This window comes from Ixodes scapularis, unplaced genomic scaffold (assembly GCF_016920785.2).
Source record: "Ixodes scapularis isolate PalLabHiFi unplaced genomic scaffold, ASM1692078v2 PGA_scaffold7__128_contigs__length_106722199, whole genome shotgun sequence".
Taxonomy (NCBI): Eukaryota; Metazoa; Arthropoda; class Arachnida; order Ixodida; family Ixodidae; genus Ixodes; species Ixodes scapularis.
Genome location: NW_024609882.1, coordinates 92,624,549 through 92,643,590, shown reverse-complemented (window position 1 = coordinate 92,643,590; position 19,042 = coordinate 92,624,549). Strand labels below are relative to the sequence as shown.

The following is a 19,042-nucleotide window of genomic DNA, read 5'->3' as shown; positions in this document are numbered from 1 at the left end:
GAGGGTACTCCGAAAAGCCCCGGGTTCCTAGGAAGCCATTTTAAGAACCCATGCCATAATCAAACTGGGTTCAGCGGAATACAGGGGTTCCACGAGCTGATCTCAAGGGTACCGCAAGCACCCCGATTGCGATGCCCCCCCTACCCCCTACTTTAACCTTCCACGGACTGAGCCATGCATAGAGTTGCTGTGGCGGACAAAGCAACAAAGCAATATATTTTACATTGTGCCACAGGTTAACCCTTCTGCCTTCTTATTCTGTCTGTGGTTCTCCGTTCTGTCTTATTCTGTCAGTGCAATAAACTCTTGTTCACTATCTAAACACCTTTATTGCCCAGTATGATCAGTTGGCAACAAGGGGGAAAGGGAGGGGGGAAGGGGGTGTTTCTTGGGACTCTTTTAGGCTTGCTGGCGCTCCCTGGGACGAAAAGGTTTGAGAACCCCTCCCATAGAGAATGCATTGGAAGCCAGTGGTTGGCATGCCCCAGGGATGGGCAAAATACATGCAAATATTTAATCGAAATACAAATACAAAATACTTTGTCAAAAATGTATTTAATTATAAATCTAATTACATTTCTAAAAAAGCATTTAAGTACAAGATACAAATACAAGCAAATGTATTTGGTCTTCTCCAAATACTTTTCCAAATACATTCCTCAAAATTTGCGTCAGCGACTTCAGAGCACCTGCAACGGGTTTCTGGGTATCGCATTTTAATTTTGCATCGCACACTCGGGAGTTAGTGCACGAGGCTCTAGTAATGTAATAGAAATATAATCACAAAAAAATGTAATCATCTTGGACGTAATAGGTGAAATAAGTACACAGCTTCAAGGGGCTTTTTTTGTCGATTACATTTTAATATAAACCAACAAAAAACCGAGACGACCAAAACACGCAGCACTAGCTAGAGAATGTTTTATTGTTGCAACTCTCACCAGTTATGAAAATCTGGACGACCAGCGCATTTAGAATGTTCCAGGCAAAATTATGGATGGAAATCAGGCTGGAAAGCATCACAAGTAGTCACAGCCACTTATTTAGCCAGTCTGCCTGTGAACGTTGATTTCGTCGCTATTCTTGCCCTGGACTAGCACCGTAATCACAAAGTCACTAAACGCTTGTGCTTGATTAAGAGACACTGCATTCGGTGCAGAACATAGTTTTCTTCTTGCTCTGGACAGTGACAATAAATCTGAGGCATGTATTTTCGCCCACAAAATTGTATTTACTTACAATTGTATTTGAAATACCCACGTTTTAGTATTTAAATACACACGTCAAATACATTACCCAATTTTGTAATTAAATACAAATACAAAATACACAAAGTATTTGAAATGTGCATTTCAAATACTTTTATTTGAAATACTGCCCATCTCTGGCATGCCATATTAAAAAAAATACCAAACTCTAAAAAAAATGTCCTTTTTAGGTGCCTGGGTACATGCACAAACACGTCACATAAAAAATTCCCCCCCCCCCCAAAAAAAAATAAAAAAATTGAGTAATATTTTGTTACAAAAGGGCAACGTCTCCTCTTCCCAAACTGAAATTTTAAAAGGAATGTGGCTATGAGTTGCTTCTTTACCTTATAGGTATGCTTGGCAAAACAAATGTCAAGATTTTGTCTAAGATACAGAATGCCACAACATTTATTTAATTTGCTGAATCTTTTTTGAGACATACATTTTTCCAGAAACCTATTCAACGGCACTTTCTCCCAGCATTCTTCTTTGTATCTAGCCAAAAAGAAATGTTGGGTGCCGCATTTGCCATTTAGTGATATATTGGCTAAGCAATGTCGGCAAGCCCCTGATAAAAACTACCATAACCTTTTTTTCAGAATGTACAAAGCTAAAACTTTGTATAGCAGCCTTTAACATGACTAGCAGTTTATGCCACGCATTTGTTCCCATTTAAGCCAGGGGTGCAAAACCTGACCCCATGGGAAGCGCCAATATTACAGAAACTAACTCGAGGGGCTCATTAAAGGGCATCTCCAGTAAATTATAAAGATTTTGGGATTGCGGGTGATTATCATGTCAAAACTACTTATCGATGGCTCTATGTCAGTCATCTTCCGAAAAGTTAAATAGCTTTCTTGCAAACCTCATTTGAAGGGACCTTGAAATGACCTTCTTACATTTGCCAAATAACTTTTACATTAAACCTTCAATGTTCACTGAATGCCAAACAGGCATCCATTTTCGTTTCGGTCTATTGACTTCTACACAAAAAATTAATGAAATATTGACTTTTCCTTTCTCTCCAACTGACTGCGAAACAAGCTGCGGCGTAATTTTGACGATCGTGACGTACTCTGGCACAGGAACCGGAAGTTCTCTCGGCAGTAGGAGAATGAGAGCGTTAGCGGCAGTTAGCGGCGGCGAGTAGGGGGTGTGCCGGTAGGTTTTACTGCGCTAATGTCACCGAGGTATTTTCTGAATCGGCGCCTCTCATCGCCGCGATAGCTATGGACACATCGCAGGTGAGCGAAATTCAATTAGATATGTTGCGGGTGTGGGTGACGCGGGCCCGTTGCAATGCTGGTCGAAACAAGGAAGACTGTGTGTGCTTGGATGCTGCGGGCGATGCTCCTCGGCACCACACTCATCCATGAGCACACACACTTGGGGGCCTGCAGAGCCGCTCCGATCTCTTCCCGCGTTCTGCCTTCCGCCGCACCCGCTGTCGCTCCCAACTTTCGCGTCGCGTCCACCCACCGGTCCAGTCTCGGCATACACCGACTTGACTCGGCTCGAAACCAAGCCGAGGTTCTCACTTTCCCATTTCTTTCCTTATCAAAACAACAGCAACAAAAAAAGAAGAAATCGCCCGAGTTGGGGACAAAGCATTCCGCTGCACCCTCCTCGAGAGGGGACCTCTCCCGCGGTTCCCAATTAGCGGGGGGCCGCGAAACAGCACGAGCCGATGGCCCCAGCTCTCCCGCTCAACCCGCGGGGCAAGGGGCGACCGACAACCGGATGCGATCCCTCACGAAAACTCCAAAATAGAGAAAAATAGTTGAATTCTTTGACAACGTGATTCATCGAGTGGCAGGCAGTGAAACTGCAACTGTTTCTTTTTTTTTTTTTTTGGTTGTGATCGTTGACGTAGACAGCGTTCGCTCCGCGTAAAAGCGCTATCCTTGAGTGTGAATTTTCGTTGCGTGTCGCCAGGGATGGGCAGTATTTCAAATACAAGTATTTGAAATACGTATTTCAAATACTTTGTGTATTTTACATTTGTATTTAATTACAAATTGGGTAATGTATTTAACATGTGTATTTAAATACTAAAACGTGGGTATTTCAAATACAATTGTAATTAAATACAATTTTGTGGGCGAAAATACATCCCTCAAATTTATTGTCACTGTCCAGAGCAGTAAGAAAGCTACGCTCCGCACCGAATGCAGTGTATCTCAATCAAGCACAAGCGTTTAGTGACTTTGTGATTACGGTGCTAGTCCAGGGCAAGAATAGTGACGAAATCTACGTTCACAGGCAGACTGGCTAAATAACTGCCTGTGACAACTTGTGATGCTTTCCAGCCTGATTTCCATCTATATTTTTGCCTGAAACATTATAAATATTTTACGTGTAGGCTTTTGAGATGATAGGACGTAGGACTGTATATTGTTCTCGACATCAAAATTTGACTGGAGTTGCCCCTTGAATTCGCAAAGCTCGCTTCAGGGAGCTCAACAACTGAAATCACACAAGGGGCTCGTCACATTCCCTAAACTCACTTGAGGGGCTCGTCAGATTCACTAAACTCATTTGATTGGCCCTCAAACTCGCTAAACTCACTTGAAAGACTTGTTAAACTCACTAGACCCATGAGAGAAACTTCTTGCTCACTAAACTCACTTGAGGGATCATTAAACTCATTTGATGAGCTTGTCAAAATCGCTTGGGGGGCTCATCAAGCTCACTTGAAGGTCTTGTCAGGCTCATTAAACTCACTTGAGGAGTTTGTTAAACTCACTGAAGGGGCTTGCAAGGCTCAAATGGGAGGCTTGTTAAACTTATTAAATGCACATGGAGTGTTTTCCACCCACTAAACTTATTTGAGGAGCTTTCCAACTCACTTGAGGCCTTTCTTAAACTCACTTGAGGGGATTGTCAGACTCACTGAACTCACTTGAGGGCTCGTTAAATTCACTCAAGGCTCGCAAAACTCACTTGAGGGCCCCCATCAGGTTCACTGAACTCATTTGAGGGGCTTCAATTTCACCTAAGGGGTCTCTATAACTCACTTGAGGATCTTGTCAGACCCACCAAGCTCACTTGAGGTACTTGGTAAACTCACTAAAGGAGCTCGTAAGACTGAAATGAGGGGCTTGTTGAACTTACTTAATGCACTTGAAAGGCTTGCCATTCACTTACTTGAGAAGCTCTTGAGCTCACTTGAGGTGCTAACTCACTAAACTCACTTGAAGGGCTTGTCATACTCCCCAAACCCACTTGAGGGCTTGGTAAACTCACTTGAATGGCTCTCAAACTCACTTGAGGGGCTCGTCGAACTTGACAGTTGCGGCGGAGTGGAAGACGACCGACACCCGGTCTAGCAGCGTCGCCTGGTCGGCCGAGCTGAGGCCGAGGTTGGGCTGAGTCAGGTCGCCCCTAACGGGACTCACCCGCTCCAGGGCACCCGGGCGCTCCCGCTTGAGCCGGTCAAAAACCTGCAACCCCGAGCAGACACCACACGTTCGTTCGACTGATTTGCTCAGACTCTGAGCTCTCTCGAGGATTAGCCTTCCCCGCACTGTTAAAGCCTGTGGCATTGCCACTCAAACTGGGAGGGAGAGGAGCCAGTGGGATTCAGAAGGCTAGTGCTAAGTATGCCAAGTGGCCGTTTTCCAAAACATTCTCTCTTTCTTGGAAAAAAAAAAAAGGAAAAGTTTTTTTTTTCCTGGCACTAGCTTCAATTGATTTTTGAATATGTGAATCATCCATTGCCTTTCTTTGTATCATCAAGGGGCAGGGGTGCTTTAAAAAGATAGAGGAAGGTGCTAGTATATGATAATCGATTCCCTTTCTACGATTTACAAGCATCAATTGTTTAAGGCAAGCACTAGCAAGCCAAAGTAAAAACACTTAAAGGGCCACTAAAAAGAAAACAAAAAATCTTTTTTAAACAGTCTGGATGGGACACGCATGTCAAAAAATTAATTTTATGCAAAAAAAAAATAATTTTAGAGCAATATTGACGGTGCGAGATTTATTTCAAATTCTGCGTGCAAAGTCCATATAGTCACGGAATGGTCACACACTCATTCCATCTCAACGAGATGGTAACACCCTTCCTCCACCTCGACGTGATGGCCAAGCCAATCCACCTCTCCTCCACACACCCAAAATGCCGAGAGAGAAACCAAGTGGAAAGGAGGCAACTAACGACTAAATCACGTCTTGCACCATCAATATTGCTCAACAAAAAAATTTTTTACCCGTGAAGTTTATTTCTTGACACGAATGTCCCAACCAGACTGTTAAAAAAAAAAAAATCTTTTTTTTCTTTTCCGTAGCCTTTTAAGGCGCTCCCACAATCTCTTGCCCAAATGCAGCGTGTGCAGAATGTATTTCGCGCTATACAAACCAACCAGAGCACCCCTAGTGCATCAACAAACCATTGGAATGTGATGTTGTCTGCATCAGTGTGCATCCCCAAACTCCTTCCAAGTTGAAATTGTCGATTCTATGTCTTCTAGCAATATGTCTTACTACTTTAGTGGCCTGAGAGCTAGGAGTTAGGAAGGCTCGTTACACCGCTAAACTTTGTGTAAATAATGCGACGAGCAACGATTGATTCCATGTGAACACTACAGAATGGACGCTAAAGCCTGATTTACATGATGAGATTCTGCTCGCTATTTTCAGTCGCGAGGTTGCTCGGGTTGCAGAAGTATGTAAGGTAGCTGCGATGCTTGATGTCGACATTGCCTATCGCAAGCAGAATCGGACGAAGTGAATTAGGCATAACAAGTCGGTGATCGCAACTGGTAACAATTATCAACACCTTCTTGTATCTACTGTTTATACCAAGCCAACTTACCCCAAACAACCTTCAAACTTAAAAATGCCTGGACCTACTTATCGCAACGTTTGGTCCACTGGCCGCTGTCGTTTGAAAAAGCTGATCTGAACGAGTTTGAAAGAGCAGATGACAGTTTAAACGATCAGGCGGCCGTTTAAACTTGAAGACGCACTGAACGTAGTCTGCAGGAGGTCAGTACAACTTGGAAGTTTTCCCGCGTTAATGTTGGAAGAGAACAAATAAATCTGACACCCACAAGTATCGCTGAATTCAACCCAAAGTACTTTACGCACAAGCAATCGTGGTCGGACAGTGTCTGGTTTCACTTTTCACGGCACCTTTCCAAATTCTTGGACGAACCAGGAAGGCAGAAAATACCTGAAAACTGATCTTCCAACCTTTCCTGGCTCTTTTGGTAAAGCCCCAGTCACAATGTTTTGAAGAGAAGGCAGGATTTAGTCTGGTTTCTTTGAAAACAATGCAGGAATGCACACCCTGCATGGCGACGTTTGCACACAGCTCCAGACCAAAAGTGTGCCCGATGCACCACCACCGCGGCGTGACATAACAGAGTTAAGTTTGTGTACACAGGGTGTTTTACAGCGAAGCTGTTATGGGCCAGCCCCTCACTATCGTGTCTGTGGACAAGCAGCGTGTCAACACAAAACTCGAGAGTACAACTTCGCTGGTCTTCCATCTTCACCAGAGTGAAACAGCTGAATTTCTCTAGGTGTCTTCCTCGAGGTTGTTCTTGAACTTGTCCTCGAAGTCGTCCTAGACGTCGTCCTTGAGGTCGTCCTAGACGTCCTCCTAGAGGTCATCCTCGACGTCATCCTAGAAGTTGTCCTCAAGGTCGTTCTAGAAGTCGTCCTTGAGGTCGTCCTCGAGGTGGTCCTAGAAGTCGTCCTTGAGGTCGTCCTAGACATTCTTGAGGTCATTCTAAATGTAATCCCTGAGGTTGTCCTAGGCATCATCCTCGAGATTGTCCTAGAAGTCGTCCTTGACGTCGTCTTGAGGTCGTTCTTAAAGTTGTCCTTCAGGTCCTCCTAGACGTCATAAAGATAACAGCTTCGCTGGTCCTCCATCTTCACGTGAAATGGAAGGGCTCTACAATTTTTCTTACCCGTTACAGATTTGTTTTAGAAAAAGTTGTGAAAGCTATGCTAAAGTGGTTTGTGAAGGCGAGTTTTACGGCCTTCACAATAAGTCGGCTAATTAACTCAATTATGCACATTAACTTTCTAATTAGGGTTAAGAAAAACAAGCACATGGTAATAAGAAACTTGTTGAGCGTCGTCGAAAACCACTCAATCAGTCAATTTTAGAAAGACTTGGAGCACACGGGAAGCACGATGGAGCACTAAAGTTACCACTCTTGTGCAGCAAAAGCAAGGCTACCGGGACGGCACGGTTTTCCCATCTCTTACCCTTCACATTTTCTCACCCCCAGCCTCCTGCCTGATGCACGAGTGGTAACTTCAGCGCACCAGTGCGCTTCTAATGAGCTCAAAGTCTTTCTGAAATTAGCTGATTTTCATGACGCTCTAAAAGTTTCCAATTAGAACCATGTTTATTTTCACTAACAAAAAGTTAATTAACAAATTTTAGTTAATTGTTTGACTTCTCGTGACGATTAGCCCCTTATATTATGTCCCTCTGGCCGTATAACTCCCCTGCGCAGACCGCATTAATGTAGCTTTCACGGCTTTCGTAAAAAAAAAAAAAACTGTAGAGTCAAAAAAAAAAAAAACACCCTGTATACACCTATCTGGGTTTGATGCAAAGGCAATTGTTATGCTTCCAAAACGTTCAAACCCTTAACGCTGTCGTTTACCGTGACACTGAGCTGGCTCTGGTACACAAAACACTCTTCTTCAAATCGGTTAAGAAGCCATTTGTCAAGTCGCAATTTGTTAACCACCACCATGGCGTCAATGGGAGAGAGGAAGCAGTGTTGTCTGCAATGAACCTTTTTCGAGTAACGAGCGCCGTCTGGGGAGTTGTCTGCAAACTACAATAGAAGAGCAGCCCAACATGCCTCTGCCCGTCAAAACACATTGGCATCGTGTTGTTGTATCGGTTTTCAGTACTTTTTATACCCCATACTGCCGATACAAAAAAAAACAAAGCATCAAAATCGACTAAATATGCACGAAGATAGATGCTGACAATGCTTCTGTCGCCATTTTCGGAGGGCACAGCGTCCCTGTGTCCAGCGAAAATGGCGACAGCAGGAGTGTACGCATGCGCGGAAGCTTACTGGAAAAAGGTCCATTACTCGCACGTCTTCACTCGGCACACGGCTATTGGAGACAGCGGAGTGGGGAAGCGCGGGTGAGGAAAGGGTGGTGGCGACCTCATGGTATGGCTAGAACTATTAGCCCCAAGCAGGACCAATGGGAACGCTGCAATCGTTCAATGGTGACATAATGACCAGTATCACGCGAGAAGGCCAGGTGTTTTCACCGCTTTGCTTTTTAGCGCACGGCAGCAAAAACTGCTCGCTAAGTGTATTTCATCTTTGCTATCATGCATAACGCGCATAGGACGAAACCTAAAAATAAATCCATATACCGTATTTACTCGCAGAATGAACGCACTTTTTTTTACGAAAAATCGATGCAAAGTTGAGGGGGGCGTTCATTACGCTAAAATTTTGGCGTCCGTATTTACTTGCATAACGAACGGACCTTTTACCCTGAAAAATCGAAGTAACTTCTTATCTCTTTGCGCGCTGAGCCCCACCCCGTAACCAAACTAAACAGTGCACAAAAAAAAAAAAAAAAAAAACTTTTTTAGTTTTTTGGGGTTTTTTTTTTTCCGCCTTTCGCAAGCTGTTTTGTTTGCTTAGGCGTTGCTTAGGCGAGGGCTCTCCGCTTAGCTTTCTTATCTCCTTGCACGCGGCGCGCGACCCCCCGTAACCAAACTGCGCTGTGCAAAAAAAAAAGCTCCTCTTTTACTTTTGTTTGTTTCTCAAATCCGTGGTGTGTTTTTTTTTTTTTTTTTTGCCACCTTTCGCAAGCTGTTTTGTTTGCTTAGAGGGCTTCTCCGCTCCTCTTTCTTACCTCCTTGCGCGCGGAGCGCGACCCCCGGTAACCAAACTGCGCTGTGCAAAAGAAAAAAAGAAAAGCTCCTTTTTTTACTTTTTTCTTAGTTCCGTTTTTTTTTTTTTTTTTTTTTCTTTTTGCCGTCTTTCGCAAGCTGTTTCGTTCGCTTAGAGCGCTTCTCCGCTTCCCTTTCTTAACTCTTGTGCGCGGCGGCGCGCGAGCCCAAAGTCCAGACTGCGCTGTGCAAAAAAAAAAAAAAAAAAAAGCTACTCTCTATGTTTTTTTTCTTGCTTCCGTTGGATCTTTGCAAATTGTTTTAACGCATCTTGCAAGGCGTTTTGTTCGCCCACGCTGCCCATGCATTCGCGACCTCGCTGCACCAGGATAAAAAAGTGCGTTCATTTCGCGCGCGGGGGGGGGGGGGGGGGGGGGGGGGAAGGCGGTCAAAATTTTGACGTCCGAATTGGGGGTGCGTTTATTACGCGAGTGAAAAAAAAAGTCAAAATTTTGAGAGCCGACTTGGGGGGTGCGTTCATTACGCGAGTGCGTTCATTGTGCGAGTAAATACGGTATGTCAAGCGAAACAAACAGAGTTTTGTAAGTTACGATGGAATCCTATGATAGCTTCATGGCTGCCAACACCACTTGGATTCTTCGCCATGCAGATCAAGAAGCATACTTCTACATGCCCTTCACGCACTTCCAGACTTCAAGCAGCAAACGAAAAAAATTACGTGCTCAAAACTACAATTCTCGGTGAAGGCCGCTCGATTCACGCATTCCGGAAGTAACGACAACAATCCTAACGACTTCAGCGGCCACCCAAGTGGGTGGGAAGTCAAGGTGGGTCAGAAGGCCCAGCAAGGGGTTTGCCGCTCGCTGCCTACGACCATCAGCCTTGTTGAATGAATATGTTTGCACAGCCCTTTTTTTTTTTAATGAACCCATTTCCTGAGGATAGTTTGAACCTTGAACTTAGATCTTGCGGTAAGGAGGTGAGTCGTATCTCATCGTCGTCCCCTTGTCATTTTATGAGTAATGTGCGGTGATGGGCGGACGCTCTCGAGGCAGCGACACACTCGTCAATTCTATTTGCTGCTTTCTTTGATGTAAAGCTCAAATAAACACCCCATGTATTACCCTGGAATCACGTGGTATGTACACTTTATGTTTCGTGTATGTCTCTAAACTTGCGCGAGCAAACTGCGAAAAAAAATGCAACGCCCAGTTCCACACCTGGTCGGCCAGAATCTATCTGTTTGGTCACTTGAAAAGCCTCTGCAGCCACAATGACTGATTTAATCGTGCTCAGTACGATAACACAAAATTGAGTCAGCTGCGTCACTGGGTCCTGTTCCGTAGGCCGCAACGCCACTGTTCTTGCGCCAATTCAGTTTAATTTTTACGAGAAGTACAACAAAAGAATTAGGTCAAAAGCAGCCCTAAACTCTCGTTCAAATTAATGAATCAAACATGAATTGTGAACGATACAAGTCCATTTACATGCTACCATCAAAGTGCAGAAGCAGTCACATGATCCTTGCTACTACGTTACAACAAAAAGCCGCATTCTGGATTTGAAAAAAAAAAAATGTTTCTTGGTTTAATAAATAATTGGCCGGGCAAACAGCCACGCCAAACGTATGGAAAGCCCCACATTCACCCTCCACTACCCCTTCCTCGTGATTGTCTCTGGTTGCCCATACAAGTATTCTCAGAACCTTACAGCAACTAGCCCAACACTAAGTCTTGGTAAACTACTGGCCTTTTTGTGAAAAAAGTTACAAGGCACCAGACCTGTACATAATTCGGTACATGTGCCTAGTCTTTTCTTGGTAACGAAGTAACAACCTATCGTAAGTTCCGAAAGAAAGCCCACCCAAAATGAAGAGATAAATGGTGAAAACCACACAGTGGGCCATCTTTGGGGATGCCACAACCAAACTTTGGGGATGCCACAACCAAACTTATTCTTCATGGGCTAGATATTTCGCAATTTAGGCAAAAGCTAGAAGTTTTTTTTAATAATTTGTGTTTTTATAATTTTTGCGATGCGGTGGGATCTCAATATAAATTCCAATGTGTTTACATTTTACTCGAATTGTTCGCAAAACCTATTTTTTGCAAATTTTGGACGATTCGCGAAATTTACGAAAATTGAGTTGTTTACAGTACTTAGTTTTAGAGAGGAATGTGTACAAGTACCGAACATAGTTTCCTGCCCAGCCTGCGCCTGCAATTTGCACGAGAAAACGCTAGACTGACGATAAGAAAATGTGCACAAAGTATGTCAGTACAACCACAGTTATCTCCAACTGAACGTGTTAAAAAGCAAGAAATTACTAATTACAAATATTAGAACTGGCCACTGCCTCATAAAAACGACGTATTCGCAGTATTGAGAAAATGATGTGTTACTTTCAAGCTGAGATAACAGGTTTAGTTTGAATTGCAGTAATGAGTAATATACTCAGTTACTTTTCGGGTGGGTAATGTTACTCGTTTCTAGTGACATGTCTGGAAGGCACTCAGTAAAGTGACCGACCGATGTGGCTTCATTGATCGTCGACAATGGTATAGACTAATAAGTTCCCGGGAGGGGCAGGAAGGAAGGAGACCTTTGATTTGAGCATGGCCTCCAGCCTGGCTCCTGGCTCTTCTCCCCCTTTCCCTCGAACCAGGAGGTAGACGTGCTTGACCCCAGGGCACGACCGCAGCAGCTTCTCCAGCAGCACCTGCATGGACAAGGGACACAATTTCCCAAGAGCCAGCAAACAGATTGAGAGGTCCGATTTTTCGGTTGCAACATGTGGTTTTTTTGCGGTTGCAACACCCCAAACAGAACTGGCCAAGTTCTTTATTCATAATTGTGTATTTATACTGTTAGTCCTTTTACGGCTGTTTACAACATCGTAAAGCTTCCGCACCCGATCGAGGAAAGGAAACCAGACGAGAAAAGGAAACCAGACTTTTTCGCCCGGATAAACAATGCATTGCAGAAAGCTGAAGCTCCATGAGAATTTGAAGCTAGCAGTTGGGACAAAATGAAAAACTTAGAAAAGATGACTTTACCTGGATTAAAATATTTTTTAAAAAAATGATCTATGCGTCCACATTTACCCGAGCATAATATTCATCAAACCGATAACTATAATTAGGGGTGTCTGTAGCATTTATTTTAGTCAAAAAAGTCAGCGGGAAAGACAATACAGTGTAGACCGCATATAACGCATATGCGGAACGAACGCCGTCTACGTCGACGATCACAACCGACGCCATGTTTGCGGATAGAAGCCGGCTCGGCCGGCCCGCGACCGGCATGCAACGCGCGCGAACACCTCTCCTCGACCTGCGATTGGTCTGTCGTTGCGGTTGTTTCCGACACGACCACCTCTGGTCGTGGTTTCCAGCGCAGCGGAGGGACGCACACACGTGGACGACACGTGCGTGCATCCCTCCGTCGCTATGGCTACCGAAGCCTCTCTCTTCGCTCCTTGCCCCGCGAGTGCCGCTTGCAGTTGCAGCCATCGCCGTCAGGGTTACCAGGTTGGGGTATTAATAGCCAAATTGGGCTACTTTGTCATACATTTGGCGTCGAAATTTAGCGGTTGGCTATGTGGCTATCTTTGGGCTATTTCAAATCCTATAGGCGGCCCTTTTTTTTTTTTTTTTTTTTTTTCATTGCTTAGTTTACATTAAAAGTACAAAAGAAACTTCAGCATGGACACAAAGCTACAGTCCACCCTTTGTGGTTTCTCACTTTCAGGGATTTTCTGCGTGAAGATTCGCGGGCGTGATGCCAGAACCTATCAGCACGAGAGAGCTATTGTGACCGAGATTCAGCTCCGACGACATCGCTTTTGTATTAATTGTGGCTTATTAATTATGCTCCCGAGTTCTTTCTGCTTCCTACTGGCATCTTATATCCTCGAGTTTCTCACCATCCTTCTACAGGAGGCACCTCATGCGAGGAAAAATGATACTAAAGGCAACTTAAGACATCCTGAAGAACTTGATGTCGCCCGATAACCCGTGCTGTACCAGATTTAACAAAGGAGGCTTTTCCGTGAAACATGGAAGTTTCTTAAAGCACAATGAGCCATAACAAAAGACAACTGATTTGGGAAAATGAAAATTCCGAACATGGCGAAGAGTAATGCGCAGGAGCAGCCTTGTTTCCGTTGCTATCCGAGCTCGGCATTGAGCTCCCGATACTGCCCATGCCGAATGCCGCCGTGGAGAGAGTATTCAGCCACGTTTCCCTCACAAAGTCAGGCCTAAGAAAGAACATGTCCCTTCCAGCTCTTCGAAACGTCCTCTAGGTAAAGTTTGCCTTCCTTGGGAAAAACGAGTGCTGTAACAAAAACCCTACTGAAGAAGTTTTTGCCCGTTTTAACACAAAATTCATGTATGAGGTGAGTAAGCCGTGCACGAACGAGTGCTTCATAACTATGTGACTGTAAACCACATATAAAAAAGTTTAGTATTTTTGTGTTTGACACAAAAAAATCAATACATCAAGATGTCGTAGATCTTGCAAGCTGCTCATAAACCCAAGTATGCAGAGGCAGTGCCTTGAATTGAGCTCGCACATTTGAGCGCACAATTTTTTGGGCTCTACAGAATATGGCTACTTTTGGGCTACACCGTCTGGCATTTGGCGGTTTGAGCTAGAAACTACCTGGCAACCCTGATCGCCGTGGCGCCGTGGCGCCGTGGCGCCGTCAGGCGCCGTTATCTAGTGTCGCACAGGGAAGCGTGCTCGCTGCGCCGATCGGCGGGCTGTTCCAGAAACCGCACTATAACCGGTATTTCCCTTCGCGCGCCTGCATTTAAGCGGTATGTAATTACATAGAGTTCTATGGGAGGCGAACCGGTGGTTTAAAAAGCCGCGTTATACCCGGTTCTGCACTATAAGCGGTTACGTTGTAAGTGGTCTATACTGTGTCTCTAGTCCACCCTAAAGAGGCATTCACAGGTTCAATTTTCGATTTAATAAATATTAGGGTTAGGTATGTTGGTCAGTGTTGGTAAGGTACATCTAAAAGGTTTCTGAAGCAGAAAGTAAATAAGAAATTATGCATTTTAAGTAAAGTAATAAGTACCCCGGGCTCAATGTACTTGAAGTAAAGCACTATAAATACAGCATACTTTTAAAGTGACGTACAAGTACATTTTAACGCAATCTTTCATAATGTCCTTCCAATCACCTATACAGTGTTTTTTTTCTCACTGATATGCGTTGCCCTAGAGATAATGGGGTGCATCCGTTATTTTAGGAAATGGCAGCCAATTTTTCTATAAAGTTAAGTGGCCACAGAGTAGTTGTTTTACTCTCACTTAAAGGGCAACTCCACTCAATTCCTAAGGTTTCGGGATACTCATAAGTGATTTCGCACTAAAAAGCCCTCGTAAAAGACACTACGTCAATCGCTTCGTGTTTTACGTCAGCTGCTTCGCGAAAAATGGGATACATATTTTTCAGATATAATTTTAAACACAAGCAGAAATCAAAACTGAAGCTTCGGCTACGTACAGCAACATTGGCCTCAGGCTGCCAAGAACATGGCTATCACGTGGTACGAGATGTCACGTGATTCTCTACGCAACATCGGGAGGGATCGGTGTGGGCATGTGCCAGGCACAAGCGTCGTCTGCACCCCACTCTTCACCACGTTTTGGTGTCTACGACATTCAATGACGTCTGAACAACTGCGGCATAAGTCTGCGGATGCAGTGCCCATAGTGTGGACGATACTCCAAAAGACAATAATCACAAACAGTGAGAAGACGACGGCGGTTGTGACATGAGAGAAGTAACGGCCGGACCGTGGCGGGACAGCCCGACGACTCCCAAGAAGCGCACTGCGCAGGCGCTCCGAGAAGAAATGTTGACGTTAACCGTTACACTTGCCGAGAGAAGTAAAACCAAGCAAAAGGGGCAATGGTGATGACGTTTAGCTCAACGTTGGCTACGCTCACGCCGTAGCCTTGACTGTGCTGTTGCTTGCGCCTCAACGCTCGAGTTAGCCGATTTCGGCAACTCGGCGAGTTGCAAAGTTTGTCGGACTGTTTAAGAAACATGTGGACAGAACTAAGTCGTAATATTTGATATGCGGTCTTCCTAGGAGATACTGAAGAGGACTGCATGTTTTTTTTTTTAAAACAAAAATTAGGATTTTTTTTTTTTAAGAACTATTTAACACGATCAACTTAAAAGGCACATATTTGTAACGGTCTTATAGCCACCAATACTTAAATAAAAAAAAATGACCGGATGACGTCTTGAAAGATGAGAGCGCATTTTTACATGACTATGTGCCACTTTAAAGGTTGGTGAACTTGCATACCCAACCTCAGAAGTCAAGAGCGCGTGATTCGTGAAAGAGCTTAGCTTCACTGAGACCAAATTTGGGGAATGTACTTTGAAGTCGGGAGTTGTACTTTCCCCAGAAAGTACAAGAAAAAATACTTCAAGCTTACAATAATGAAAGAGGGCCATACTCAGAGAATGTACTTCAAGTAAAGTACAAATTTTCTAAATTTACTTGAAGTAGTACTTTAAGTACAATGCACTTGAAGTGCTTTTGAACACTGATGTTGGTTCATGCAGAAATGTTGTTTTAGAGGGCAGCTCTTAGGTGCTCGTTTCTGGCTTGAGTGGCGTCGCCGTCGGCGTAACCGCGCGGTGAGTTATAGGTAAATTTTTCCGCTAAATCTAGCAGAAAAATTTCCCCGCTAAATCTAACGGAAAAATTTTCCCGCTAAATCTAGTGAAAAATGTCCCCGCTAGATTTAGCGGAAAAATTTCCCCGCTAAATCTGGCGAAAAAATTTTCCCGCTAAATCTAGCGAAAAAATTTATCCGCTAAATCTAGCGGAAAAATTTCTGTGGGGGTCGCGTGACCTCGGATGGGGGGGGGGGGGGGGGGGGGTCACATAATTTTGGGGGGTCCGTGACCCCCCCCCCCCCCCCCCCCCGAGAACACGTGACCCTCAGTACCCTTGCCTCCTCATTCTCAAGAGCTGCATTCTAATTCGGCGTTACAGGGAGTTGTAAACGGCTTCCCTTTTTCCTTTCTATCTTTTGATACAAATAACGCCCTCATCTCAAACTTCTGCATTCGGTCCCCACCACCAGCATCGCATCCTCACACTGGTTCAGCTTTCTGTCACATGTAATTTATTTATGCGGGCCAAAAAACCAGGTTTTATTTTCTTGATCGAACCAGAAGGGTACATGTGGAAACAAGACATTTTCAACAACAACCATGACGTGGATTCTCAACAATGAATATTACATACTCCGCAAGATCCAGGATTACCCTAAAAAACAATCCTAGAAAAACCTAACTTTATGACTTGCTTGTGCGTGGTTGTATACTGGATGTTTCACAAAGCATTGGATAAACTTTTCTTGCAAACAAACTATGAATCGCAGAGAAAAAAGATTGATGCCCTTTTAGTTGCTGACGAGTAGCCAATCTAGTGAGGCACACAGCGTTCTAAAACACTACCGGTAAGTCGTTAATTAATTTTCTATGATTTACTTTCTGCTTAGTAAAAATAACCGTGGCTCCGACTTGACACCTAGTGAGTGTCATCAAACACCATGAAAGCAATAAATGGAAGATTTGGGGCATGTGGGACAGATGGTGGCACACAAAAAGTTGCTGCATGTCCTACAGGCACAAGGCTGGCAAAGCAAAAATGCAGACGGTTGTACAGGAAAAAAAAAACATGTGGGCACATTGAAGCTGGGTGCATCTTCAAGACCCAGAAAAATAAAACATGTGGTTCAAAATCCTTTTGAAATCGACTGATTTTGTGGCTTTCAACGATACCCATCAGATTTCTAATTTGAACTTACTATCTGTTAGTTTTTGCTAATCAAAAAGTTAGTGAAGCAAATATAGTTAAACAGTTAATGTAAATGCCATGCACCTCAATAATATGGTACCCAGTGTGTTATTTCTGTGCTATTTGTAGTTTTCCCGTGCAACCAGTGTTGGTCGTATGTTTGGTGAAACACGGTATAGTGTGCCATCTAATCACTGCAAAACTCAATAGGAACTGCAGAAAATCTCAAGTTTACAAAGGCAGCCAAAACAAGATCTGTGTAAAAATATGAAACATCACCTCAAGCATGGAAGCCACATCTGAAAACCAGGCTACAACACTATCCCTAACACATTCACCTGAAACCTATTCACTCCACTGGAAAATTTTTTTCTGTGATATTTTATTTACAACTTTGTACTTTTTAGAGAACTGTAACTCCAATTTTCGTAGTTTTGTGGCATCTGGCAGCATTTGTACAGATCTTGGCAACAGAAACTAGTCTGGCAACAACTGCAACATAAAGAACAGAATAGGAGCATGCTGCACAGAGCATGAATTGATAAATGAACTGCAGCTGCCTTCACTTGTCAACTTTAATTATACGTCACATTGATAAATCAAGGTGAAAACAAATCGCATGGCACGAGTCATTTGCGGTTGACATTCACATCGTAAAAATAGCGACTCACCAATTTTATTACTTCCATTAATGAAGACGTTACTTCTATTAATGAAAAAGAAGGAATGAGCCTGAGACGGCTCGTCACTTCTAAATTATTCAGTTTTGCGCCATCATCACGCGTGACCGATGAGAAGAGTGGGGAAGCACCAGGTGGCTGGTTCTGGAGCAGCAAATTTAAGAAACAGAATTTTCAGACGCACACTTTTTTTTTTTCCTTTCTTGCCTGTAAAGGGGGCTGCTTTTAAAGGTCACGTCACCATAAAAACCCGGGGGTGCATAAATGCCTCGTCCTATGCCCTTTAAAAAAAAACATTGAACTTTGCAACAACTAAAATTAAGTACCTGGATAGGTATGTCACACAATTAGCTCCTCCCCCCAAAAAAAGAAAAAGGAAAAGTTCAAAAATTGACATTTGGAGACATATTCGAGTCATACCGAAACAAGAGTTTATTTCGGGTGTAATGCCTCAAAATAAAAACCTGTTTCGGAATCACTCCTAACTCAAAACATGTCTTTCGAAGTACACATTGCGCACCAACCTTTTCTCTTCTCAGGTTTTACGAGGATAGTTCATGTTGTGACGTAAGTGTCCCCTTCCAGTACATTAAAAAAAAATTTGGGAAAGGGGGGAGGGGGTTCCTCGAATGATGAAACGCAGAGATGTGCCAGGCATCTCTGAAGACCGTGGGATGGGTGGCGCACCTTTCCGATAAACCCTGTTCCCCCGGTGAGGAAGACCACTTGGTCCTCGTAGAAGTCCGAGATGCGGGACTCCTCGCTGCCCTGTCCCGGCCCCATGGCCCGCGGTGCATCCTGACCTCCGCTGGCCATCCCCAGCCTCGCTGCACTCGCTGCAACAGAAACGCGTCGAACTCACAAAAGGGCCACTGAGGGTGGGTCACTTCGAAGCCAAGTGCATAAAACATGTCGCGTAAAAAAAATTGGGTCAGGTGCCGTCGCACAAACTTCGGGTAGAACACGTCGCATGAAAACTTCGGGTCAAGTGTAAGTGATACGAGACATGACACTTCGCATCTTAATTTTTTCGTCGTACTGCCAACAAATAAAGGTGCAAAAGCACCAAACAACAGCACGAGCACGCTATCAAAGCAAGTGCTGGGACCAAGGACATTACCTAGGAGGGTCAACTTTCGAACCCCTAGCTTTTAAAAACGGGATAGCCTGCTAGTCTAGATAAAGGGTGCGGTAAAATGTTTCGGTGCTAACTTAACTGTGAAGGAAATTAGGACGGTTCCTATCAGGGATGCACCAACATTGCCTTATAGTTTGGATTCCATGTTTTCTGAGTTTATTCTTCGTGAAATTCGGACAGCATTTTCAGAGTTCCTTTTTGCCAGAAATTCTGAGCTTATCTGAGTTCATTGTTGTTCAATTCCCAATTCTCCTGAATTCGGAGCTTAAT

At 44.0% G+C, this 19,042-nt stretch overlaps 1 protein-coding gene across 1 annotated transcript in view; it reads right to left on the bottom strand.

Moving 5' to 3' along the window:
- The window catches only part of LOC8037879 (fatty acyl-CoA reductase 1), a gene marked incomplete at its 5' end in the record, with an annotated part of 59,529 nt that extends 41,059 nt beyond the window's left edge, over nt 1–18,470 (bottom strand). The window contains 3 exon segments of the mRNA XM_042286566.1: nt 4,518–4,693; nt 11,714–11,830; nt 18,322–18,470. Of these exon segments, the coding sequence (XP_042142500.1) occupies nt 4,518–4,693; nt 11,714–11,830; nt 18,322–18,470 (442 nt within the window).
- Nucleotides 18,471–19,042: the final 572 nt, after the last annotated feature.